Source organism: Hemitrygon akajei, chromosome 2 (assembly GCF_048418815.1).
Source record: "Hemitrygon akajei chromosome 2, sHemAka1.3, whole genome shotgun sequence".
NCBI classification, from domain to species: Eukaryota; Metazoa; Chordata; class Chondrichthyes; order Myliobatiformes; family Dasyatidae; genus Hemitrygon; species Hemitrygon akajei.
The window spans coordinates 166,731,340-166,743,073 of NC_133125.1; the positions used below are offsets into that span (position 1 = coordinate 166,731,340).

Sequence of the window (11,734 nt, forward strand, 5' to 3'; positions counted from 1 at the left end):
TTAAAACACATCTGCCATTATCTCTGCCCATGTTTGCAACTAATGTAGATACCGTTGTGTTTATTGATAGCCTACTACGCTACCACATCAGTACCAATCTCCCTGCCATCTTCAAACTCGCTAAACCATTCATCTACAGTATATTTTTATCCAGGTCAGTTATATACGCCATAAACAACAAAGATCCCTGTACACAACCGTGCAGAACACCATAAATGACAGAGCTCAGCTAGCATAAGTCCCTTCACCCAATACCCTTTGTCTTCAATGTGCAAGCCAGTTATGAATCCAAGCAACTAATTCACCATCTTAAACTTCTGAATGAGCCTCCCATAAGGAAACTTGTCAAGCCCCTTACTAATAACCATTGTAAACAACATTCATATATCTACCTCCGACAGTCACCCTTGTCACCTTGTCAAAATATTCAATCAAGTTAGTAAGACACTTCTCGCCCCTCACAAAGAAATGCTAGCTCTCCTTAATTGAACAAGAGTTTTCCAAATCCTCATAAATGTTATCCCAGAAGGTCTCTCAAAGGATTCAAAGTTTTCATTTGCATTTAATATCAGAGAAATGTACACAATATACATCCTGAAATGCATTTTCTTCGCAAACATCCACGAAAACAATGGTGCCCCAAAGAATGAATGACAGTTAAATGTTAGAACCCCAAAGCCCCCCCCCCAGCTCCCCTCCCTCCCGTGTAAGCGGCAGTAGCCACGATTTCCCCCTTCCCTCCCCTCACCGGCAAAACAAAAGCATCGGCACCCTGTACCGAGCACTCAAGCGTAAGCAAAGCTACTGCAAAGACACAGACTTGCAGTTACCCAAAAGACTGCATTGTTCACCCGGTATTCGACATACCACAGGCTCTCTCTCACTCTAATAAGGGAGAAAGAGATGGCTCGGTTTCGCAGCGAGTCACAACAAACAACAAACAATTCGCTGGTTTACGACATTAAAAGGCAGTTACGTCGCTTTTTTCGAGCTCTGTGCCCAAAGGTCTCGAGTCTCTGGGCACACAGCCGTAGATCTTCCCGCTCCCCCGACGCACGTGTCTCCTGCCGTGACTCCGACCTTCGATCCTCCCGTCTCCAGAGCCCGAGATCCTAGCCTCCAAAGTCGAGCCGAACTTTTGGGCCGAGACCTTGGCGTGCCGAACAACGGCTTGTTGTGAAACTCCGAGAGTGGGTCGCATTCCCCCAAAGAACCGTAGACAGTGTGTAACTCCAAGTCAGCGGTCTTCAAAAGATCCCTGAAAGGGAAAAATACGAATACTAAAGATGGAACTTCCATTTCAAGTAACTACCTACTGCTGACGCGAAATGCCCTTGGCGGTCGTTCACAGGATTGTCCCTGGTTCCAATATAGTGTAATGGAAGAACATTTGCTACCCGCCCCACCCTACCTAATCCTGTGGGACTCGCTTTTGGATAGAGCGGACAGGAAGATATTGATAAAGGCCCCAGAAATCTCTTAACTTGCTTCCCTCAAAACCCTGGCGTATGTCCCATCAGGCCATGGGGACTTATCCACCTTAATGCTCTTTAAGTGTCCCGACACTACTTTTCCCCTTACGTCAAAATGTATCATTACGCTCAGCACTGATCTTCCTCTCTTCCACATCCCTCTCCTTTGTAAATACTGATGTAAAGTATTCATTAAGGACCTCAACCACATCCTCAGCATTCAAGAAAATGTGCCAACACGGCTTTTATTCTTGAGTGCTCCTACATTCTCCATAGTTATCATCTTTCTCTTGAAGTATGCTTAGAATGCTTTAGGATTCTTTTTAATCCTACTTCCTTAGGACTTTTCATGACCCCGTCTGACTTTCGTCCCTAGTTCTTGCATAATGCACTCCCCTCCCCCACGTTTAATTATCCTGTTTCAATATAAGACTCTCCCGTGAGGTCCATAGTGGCATCAAAACTTAAGGAGTTGTGGTCACTGCTCGCTAACTTTGCACCCACTGTCGGTCATGTGATGGGAACCAGTATGATAGAGCCAAGGATGACCCAGAAGGTTAACAAGTAGGTGATGGATGTAAACGTGAATGGAAAGAAGGACAAACCGATGATTGGGTAAGACAGAGCTACGACTTAAATTGCATCACCGAGGCAAAATTGAGAAGGGCGATGAATGCAGGAATTAAGGTGCACACAGCATTCAGACTAAGGTGGACAAATTTGTGGCGTAATTAAAGCCTGGTCGGTATGACGTTGTGGGCATCACTGAGTCGTGTCTAAAAGAAAGTCAGAGTGGGGCGTTTAACATCATGTTTGCTTATATCAAAAGGCGGTGGTGTGGCTCTTTTTGGTCAGACATGGAATTACATCTTTAGAAACTGGTGCCCTGGGGTCATAGAATGTGAAATTTTGTGGATGGAGTTAAGAAACTGCAAGGATAAAAAACATTATGCGAATCATATATAGGCCTCCAAATAGTAGTCAGGATGTGCGGCTGATGTTGCAAAGGGAACTGGAAAAGACATGGACTAAGGGTAATGACACAATTGTAATGGGAGAGGTCAATATGGAAGGGCTTTGGGAAAATCAAGTTGGTGTCGGACATCAAGAGAGAGAATTTTTTGAATGCCTATGAGATGTCTTTTTAGAGTAGCTTGTGCAGCCTATAGGGGGAAAGGTTATCTTACGTTGGGTGTTGTGTAATAACCTAGATCTTATTGGGGAGCTTAATGTTAAGGTACCCTTAAGAGCAGTGATCATAATATGATTGAATTCATACTGAAATTTGAGAGGCAGAAGCGTAAGTCACATGTATCAGTATCTCAACGAAATGAAGGGAATTACAGAGGCGTGAGAGAGGAGGTTGTCCAGGTGTATTGGAGAAGGATACTGGCGTGGATGACGGTAGACCATAGACAGACAAAGGAGACAGTGAATTTCATTTACTTGGATTTTCAGAAGGCGTTTGGTAAGGCGCATCACATGAAGATAAAACCCTACAGCGTTACAGGAAAGATACTGTCATGGATAGCGGGATGGCTGACAGGCAGGAGGCAGTGAATGGGAATAAACAGGGCCTTTTCTGGTTGGTTGCCGGTGACTAGTGGTGTTCCTCAGGGGTCACTATTGGGACCGCTGCTTTTCACATTAGCTGGAAGGGTAGGTAGTGCTGAAAAAGCAATACGATCGCAGCAAGGCTTGGAAAAATTGAAAGAATGGGCAAAAACCTGGCAGATGGAATACAGTGTTGGGAAATAGATAATGCATTTTGGTAAAAGGAACAATAGTGAGGACTATTATCTAAGTGGGAGGAAATTCAAACATCAGAGGTGCAGAGAGCCTTTGGAGTCCTCATTGAAGACTCCCCGAAGGGTAATTTAAAGGCTGAGTCTGTGGTAAAAAAAAAGACAAACACAATGTTGGCAAGGAATATATCATATAAAACAAGGAGATAATGTTGAGCCTTAAAAAGACACTGGTCAGGCCATACTTGGAGTATTCTTAACAGCTCTTGGCCTCATATCTCAGAACGGATGTGTTGTCATTGAAAAGAGTACAGAGGAGTTCACGAGGATGATTCTGATAAGGAAGGGGTTAACATATGAGGGGCGATTGGCACCTTTGGGCCTGTACTTACTGGAATTTAGGAAAATGCTTGGGGATCTCATTGAAATCTATCGAATGTTGAAAGGGCTAGAGTGGGAGAATGTGGAAAGGATGTTTTCTCTGGTGGGGGTATCCAGAACTAGAGGGCAGAGCCTCAAAATTGAGGACGACCCTTTAGGACAGAGGTAAGGAAGAACTTTTTTGTAGCCAGCGAGTAGACTGCGGTGGAGATTAGGTCCGTGCGTATATTTAAGCCAGAACTCGATAATTTCCTGATCGGTTAGGGCATCAAAGGATTTTGCGAGAAGGCGGGAGTATGGGGTAGAGTGGGATCCGGGAACAGCCATAATGGAATGGAGGATTAGACTCTCTGTGCTGAATGGCCTAATTCTGCTTCTATGTCTTAAAGTATTATGGTCTTATTTTACCCAAATGTGGCATTGTCCATGACCAATAGTGTAATTGCCCCTCTTCATCTACCTTCATTTCTATCTTCCCTAAAAATGTAAAACCATTCCTGTCCCTCTCTCAGCCTTCTCTGTAGTACTTCCATGGTTCGATGAATTGATCCACACTCTAAGCTAATCACCTTTTTCCACAATACTCCTTGCATTAAAATAATGCACACTTCAAACCATCGATCCCATTGTATCTGTTATTTTTTCCTACTTGTTTACACTAACTCTGACATTTACTCCTCAGTCTATCCTTCCATTGTCTGCTCTGGTGCACTGACTCCCACCGCCCTGTCAAAAACGTTTAAACCCTCCCAAGTAGCACGAGCAAACTTTCCGGCCACGATATTGGTTCCCCTCCAGTTAAAGTGAACGGTTCCCTCTTATAAGGGTCGCCAGTTCTCTAGAAAAGTTTCCAATTATCTGAGAACCTGAAATCCAGCCCCCTTCGCCAGTTTCTCAGCCACTCATTCATCTGTACTATAATCCTATTTTTGACCTTTCGATCACGTGGCCCTAGGAGTGATCGAGAAATAACTACATTACGGGTCTTGCTCTTCAGCCTCTTTCCTAAGACACTATATTCACTGGGAAGGAATTCTTCTCTATTTTTGTCTATGTCTTCTGTTCCAATGTGCATCATGACCTTCAGCTACACACTCTCCCTAACACCAAGGAGCCAGCGCACATTTATGACGTCTCATTCGCGGCCACCGAATCTCCTGCCCGTCCCCCTATTAATTTCCATATGACTATCACTCTGTCTGACTTTACCCTTGCCTGCTGAGTCTAAGAACCGGCCACAGTGCCACTGACCTGGCTTCTGCTGCTGTGCCCTGTTAGGTCATCCCCCAAGGATATATAAAGGGAAATATTTGCTGCAGTGGGGAAGGGACAGAGGGGAACCCTGAACTGTCTGCGGCCATAGACATAACATTTGAGTAGACGTCGAAGGAAAAACGTTGGGGTGAATGGAGTGTCTTAACAATTGGGAAAGGGGCAGCAAGGCGGAAAACATTATTAACATTTCCTGCTTTCAGGGATGTGGTGGAAAATCCAAAACGTTGTTTTTGGCCAATGTGACATTAGTGGGGAATTCTGATTGGCAATGTCGGCAGCGGAACAGAAAACTATTCATTCAGGTCATAAGTCCAGGGTAAGCATTGTAAATTAAGTGGCCATTTAATCTGCAAGCTAATAGAACATAGTAGGTTCTTTATTTATAATATTGCAAACATTTCCTCAACCGAGGCCATTCTGTTGAAAGCAGTGGACAGCGAAACGTAAGGCATTTGAACCAAGGAAAGTGCTATCTCCCCGTGGTTAGTTTTGCAGTGGCTCGGTTATTAATGTTGGAATAGTGAGCTATAAAACAGAAGATAGAAAGAGTTACACCTAAAATTGATGCCGCACTTTACAGCACGTGCCTTTTTGAAAACACATACGATAAGAGGCATTTGGTATTGAACCTCTTCAAAAAATTTTATATATTTAATATCTTGCAATAAATAGTCTGTTCCATTCCAGAAAGAGGAATCTGTATACTATACTGAAATGAATATCAGGAAAGCGCCACGGAATCGACCATCGGATTACGCTGCATGCGAGTCAGGCCAGACTGGACCGAGTTCACAGGCGGAAACAGGTGAAGATCCGATTCTGTACGCCGATGTGACGGCTATTTCTTGGGCGTCAACGAAGCCCAAGAAGTCTCCCAGAAGAGAAAATGAGCAGTTCGTGTATGCGGCTGTGAATGTGCAGCGTATGTGAGGCAGCCTTCTCTGAGCATTGTTTAAGAAGACTGGGTGTCAGCGTTGTCTGTTTATTTGATACTTGGACACTTGATTTCCAAAAAATCAACATAAATTTTCTCCATGTTTCTGTTGTTACCACTTTTATTCTACTCAAGTGCTTAATTTATGTAATGAAATCATTTTCTTCACTATTCCCCTTCCCCCGTCTCAGCACTCATGAAATATTTCCATTAAAATGCTTTCCTTTTGACCACAATTATTAGAACTGTTTATTTCAGTGTACAGAAAGCAGATATTTAACAGTGGTTTCAACTGCTCTGCCAACAGTCTACTAATTGCTACCTTGCATCAAAGATCTGACACCATTTCCATACTTCCGTTCTGCAACGTAAATTTCTCGAAGAGACATCAGCTGGAGTACGCCAATTAACTCTCCAAGCAGAGAAACTAGCGGAGTAACTAGCCATATTGCCGCAACGGAGGAAAGACAGATAAAGAGGTAGAGTTGTATTTGCTTTGATGGCAATAGATCCTACAGGCCCAACGAGCCGGCAGAAACCAATCATACCCACTTCACCAATTAACCTATTAAGCGGTACACCATAGTAGGAATGTGGGAAGAAACCAGAGCAGCAGGAGGGAACGCATTTCGCCACGGGGATGTCTACAAACTCCTTATTGAATACTGCGGGTGTTACATGGTGGGCAAAAATTGAGTCAGGTTATATAAACAAACATAAACATTTATTAAACTCTGCTCAACAAAAGTGGAAAGTAAACCTAACCGTAAGTTAACTGCTCTGCAGCAATTTAACAAACAGCCAAACTCTGGAATAGTTCTTAAAGTGGTAAATTCGAACACAATCTTAAAGTGGTAAATTCTAAAGTCCAAGTGATTTACACTATCAGTAAGGAGAGACTTCCCTGAAAATTGATTTCTTCGAAGACCTGACGTTACTGCTGATCCTAGCCGAGAGATGACTTGTCCAAAGGATTCACACCGTAGGAAATCAAACGGCTTAAAGGAACTGACCTTTTTTGCTGGAGGGTGAACACTACACACATCTTTTTGATCTTGCAGTGATTATCTCAGATGCAAGCCACTATTCCTGAACGAAGATTCAATAAGGTCGATCCTTTATGAAACCGCCGAATGACACCAACTTTACTCAATCCATTGGGTTTCCGTACTTTGGTAAGGTCTTCACTCTCCAATACTAGACGGGAGAGGTAAAACAAAGGTCCAACAAACTAAAACTGGCAGCGACGGTTTTGCACCTTACAATAATAGAAAGTAAAACTCCACTTTAAAACGAAACTGCGTCATGAGACGAATACGCAGCAAAACTAACTAACAAACTAACTACCTAACTAACCTTGTGATAACAGTGGTTTCCCCTTATATACCTGTTCGAAAATGCCATGACGTGTCCTCACACCGGTGGGGAAATTACATCATGTGACCTCACACTGGCCGGAAAATTACATCACCCCACCATCACAAGACAATTACATCATGCACACAAAATATTCAATTACATCATGGTCATAAGACAGTCACAAGATACCCATGGGGTATGTAACACTGGAATCACATCCGTGTCGCAGGTGCTGCAATAGCATCTTGCTAACCGCTATACTACCATGCCGCCCATAAGTTTGTTGAACCGGCAACGATATGAACATTTGGGAAACCCATAGGAAACGAACGTTGTGGGAGGATTCCTGTAGTTGGGCGAACTCATTGAGCCCTAAGCGCCTATTGCCGTATTGTATCTCTAAGTAAAATATAACACGTAAAATATATCGTATTTACCACTCTAAGCGGCATATCTGATATCCACGACCCCTGGTTCCATACTTTCCAGCTCTCAGTTACTTTGCTGTATAAAACTACATTTAAGCTGTTATCATTTTATCTCCAGTCTCATATCATAGTCATGAGTAACAACAAATGTATCTCCAAATGATTCAAGTCGCAAATATGATTCTCAATCCGGGAAATAAGATTATATTAAGGGATGTTGGTGCAGGTATTTGTTCTTTAGGGTTTGCCTGGTCATCTGGCGGTTTTATAAGGCTATCGCAGGTAGCGTTGTCTAGGGTGCTGATTCATGATGCTTGAGTTATGAACCAGCTAGAATTTTATAGGTTTCGCTTATATTTCCATGGTGTCGTTTTTCAAGTTCAAATTCAAATTTATTGTTAACCAATTTTGCACATGTATACTTCTGAACAAAGCAACGTTCCTCTGGGACCACGGTAAAAAACACAGTACACAGATCACATACAACGCATAAATGGTATTAGCACAACAATATTAAGAGTTAAAAAGTATTCTGTAGATGCACAAGTTTGGGTAGGAGCGCTGCGCTCCTACTTTACAGTTCCAAACCCACTTTCGGAGATTTTAACAGTGTGAGATTTAATAAAAAAAAACTTTTCAAGCTCAATGTGTGAAACACTTTGATGAAGGTAGAGCAGTAGCTGTAGTGTATATGACTTTCAGCAAGGTATTTGATAAGGTAATTCATGCAATGCTTATTGAGAAAGTCAGGAAGCATGGGATCCAAGTGGTCCTTTCTTTGTGGATCTAGAATTGTCTTGCCGACAGAAGGAAAAGAGTGCCTGTAGACGGGTCATATTATGCATTGAGGTCGGTGACCAGTGATGTGCCTCAGAGATCTGTTCTGGGAACCCTACACTTCGTGATTTTCATAAATGACCTGGAGTAGGAAGCAGCAGGATAGGTTAGCAGACCGGGAGACCGTTTCGCTGAACACCTACGCTCTGTCCGCCAGAGAAAGTAAGATCTCCCAGTGGCCACACATTTTAATTCCACGTCCCATTCCCATTCTGATATGTCTATCCATGGCCTCCTCTATTGTCCAGAAGAAGCCACACTCAGGTTGGAGGAACAACACCTTATAAACCGGCTGGGCAGCTTCAAAACCTGTTGGCATGAACATTGACTTCTCTAACTTCCGTTAATGCACCTCCTCCCCTTCTTACCCCATCCCTGACATATTTAGGTGTTTGTTTTGTTCTCTCTCTCTCTCTGCCCATCACTCTGTCTGTTCTCCATCTCCCTCTGGTGCTCCCCTCCCCCTTTCTTTCTCCCTAGGCCTCCCGTCCTATGATCCTTTCCCTTCTCCAGCTCTGCATCACTTTTGACAATCACCTTTCCAGCTCTTAGCTTCATTCCACCCCCTCCGGTCTTCTCCTATCATTTCGCATTTCCCCATCCCCCCACTACTTTCAAATCTCTTAATATCTTTCCTTTCAGTTAGTCCTGACGAAGGGTCTCGGCCCGAAACATCGACAGTGTTTCTCCCTATAGATGCTGCCTGGCCTGCTGTGTTCCACCAGCATTTTGTGTGTGTGTGTTGTTTAACCTGCAGAGAGACTTAGATTATTTAGGGGAATGGGCAAGAAAGTGGCAAATGAAATATAATGTTGGAAAGTGCATGGTCTTGCACTTCGGTGGAAGAAATAAACGGGCAGACTATTATTTAGATGGGGAAAGAATTCAAAATGCAGAGATGTAAACAGACTTGGGAGTCCTTGTGCAAGATACCCTAAAGGTTAACCTGTACGTTGAGTCGGTTGTGAAAGTTGAGGCTATATAAGACACTCTTGAGACCACACTTGGAGTACTTTCCCCCCACTACTTTCAAATCTCTCACTATCTTTCCTTTCAGTTAGTCCTCACGAAGGGACTCGGCCCGAAACATCGACAGTGCTTTCCTTATAGATGCTGTCTGGCCTGCTGTGTTCCACCAGAATTTGTGTATGTAGTTTGAATTTCCAGCATTTGCAGATTTCCTCGTGTATGCGGGTAGATTCTGTTGTTAAGAAGGCATTCGGTGCATTGGCCTTCATCAACCGTGGGATTGAGTTTAAGAGCCGAGTGGTAATGTTGCAGCTATATAGGACCCTGGTCAGACCCCACTTGGAGTACGGTGCTCAGTTCTGGTTGCCTCACTATAGGAAGGATGTTGAAACCACAGAAAGGTTGCAGAGGAGATTTATAAGGATGTTGCCTGGATTGGCAGGCAAGCCTTACGAGAATAAGTTAAGTGAACTCGGCCTTTTCTCCTTGGAGCAACGGAGGATGTGCGGTGACCTGATAGAGGTGTATAAGATGATGAGAGGCGTTGATCATGTGGATAGTCAGAATTTTTATTCCCAGGTCTGAAATGGCTAGCAGGAAAGGGTACAGGTTTAAGGTACAGAGGAGATGTCGGTGGTAAGTTTTTTTATGCAGAGAGTAGCGAGTGTTTGGATGGGCTGCCGGCGACGGTGGTGGAGGCGGATACGATAGGCTCCTGGTTAGCTACATGGAGCTCAGAAAAATAGAAGGCTATGAGTAACTGAAGGTAATTTCTAAAGGAAGTACATGTTTGGCACAGCATTGTGGGCCGAAGGGCCTGTATTCTGCTGTAGGTTTTCTATGATTCTCTGCTTCCATGTGCTGAGCGGTATGGATCTCATATAACACCTTCATCAGGCTCGCTGCAAAACGTGTTCTGAATTTACTGAAGTGTCGAAGATAAACTAAATCTTGTATGCCACCCATAAAAACTAAAATGCTATGAAGGAGAAATGAAATATAATGTCTCTTCTGATGTCGTAACATTGATGGTGTGACTAATGCGCACTTTAAATGACTGATGGTCCTTTATCTGATTCAAGTAATAAATGTGGATAATTGTCAATCGGAGTTCGTTTCACTAGAAGATAAGAGATTCTGCCGCTGCTGGAAATCCAGAGTAACACATAGAAAATGCTGGAGGAAGTCAGCATGCAGGCATCATCTATGGAGAGGAATAAAGAGGACTTCCCGATGAAGAATATCGGACCGAACGATGTCATTCTATTCTTCGCCATTGATGCTGCTTGACCTGATAAGTTCCTCCAGCATTTTGTGGGCGCTAATTTTGTATAGAAGTTATATTTCTTATAAACCTTTACTTCAATCAAGAATGAACAATGTTTCACTTAATACCATTACTAGCAACATAAAAGCCCGGTGCATGTAATGGAAATATTTAATGTGTTCACCTTTAAGCTAAGCCCCATAATCTACAGTTCTAATATTTCAGAGATCACAGTAATAGCCCACAATATGCTATGTAATTTAAAGAAAACAGCGTAACTCCTTCATGGATGGTCCAAGCCCAGCAGCGAAAGGGGAAGTGTCGGGAATGTGGCCAAAACTCAGTTCTATACCAACAGAAACTCCAAAGACCTCATCCGAGGAGAAGAAGGATCTTTGATGGTGGGCTAAACATGAGGACAATTTGAAAGAATTGTCAGAACAGAGGACTCTGGTGAGCTGCTGTCAGAGCCTATGCTTCAGTTGGAGTGATGTGCCTCAGAAGAAGAAAGCCACAAATGCTCCAATGACCCAGATGGTCAGTCAGCATCAGTAGAGGGCGAGTTCACATTTCCAGAACAAAACTAAAATAAATGCAGGTGTTGCAAATGTCGATAACAACAGCAAATTGTGAGTTAAACTGTAAATTTAAAAAATACCAGAAACTGCTTAAGTGGGTCTCCGAAGCCTTCTGGAGACCAAAGATTGACTTTTTCTCAGATCATTGATTCTGTCTGGTGTTTCCAACATGTTATGCATTTATTTACCAGTTTAAGCTTTTCAGCAGTGTTACGATACTTCTCCAGCAACAATGAATATATAATTGAGACAGGATTTTTAAACAAATAAACATTTATTAAACACTGCTCAATAAAAATGAAACGTAAACAAACGACTAACTTAACTAGAAATTAACTGCTATATGGCAACTCGAATAGTTCTTAAAGCGAAAAATGCGAACACAGTTCTTAAAAGTGTTAAATGCGAAAATTCAAATGATTTATACAGTCAAGTATCTCCAATACTTAGACTTTAAAATTAAATCGAAGATATATCAAATATAACTGG

At 42.8% G+C, this 11,734-nt stretch overlaps 1 protein-coding gene across 4 annotated transcripts in view; it reads left to right on the forward strand.

Moving 5' to 3' along the window:
* Positions 1 to 6,043, forward strand: part of LOC140737923 (uncharacterized) — a 47,624-nt gene extending 41,581 nt beyond the window's left edge. For all 4 annotated transcript variants that reach the window (XM_073064731.1, XM_073064738.1, XM_073064748.1 and 1 more), the window contains one exon: positions 5,561 to 6,043. In XM_073064731.1, the coding sequence (XP_072920832.1) occupies positions 5,561 to 5,803 (243 nt within the window). In that variant the 3' untranslated portion in view covers positions 5,804 to 6,043. The remainder of the gene's footprint in view (positions 1 to 5,560) is intronic.
* The last annotated feature ends 5,691 nt before the right edge of the window (positions 6,044 to 11,734 follow it).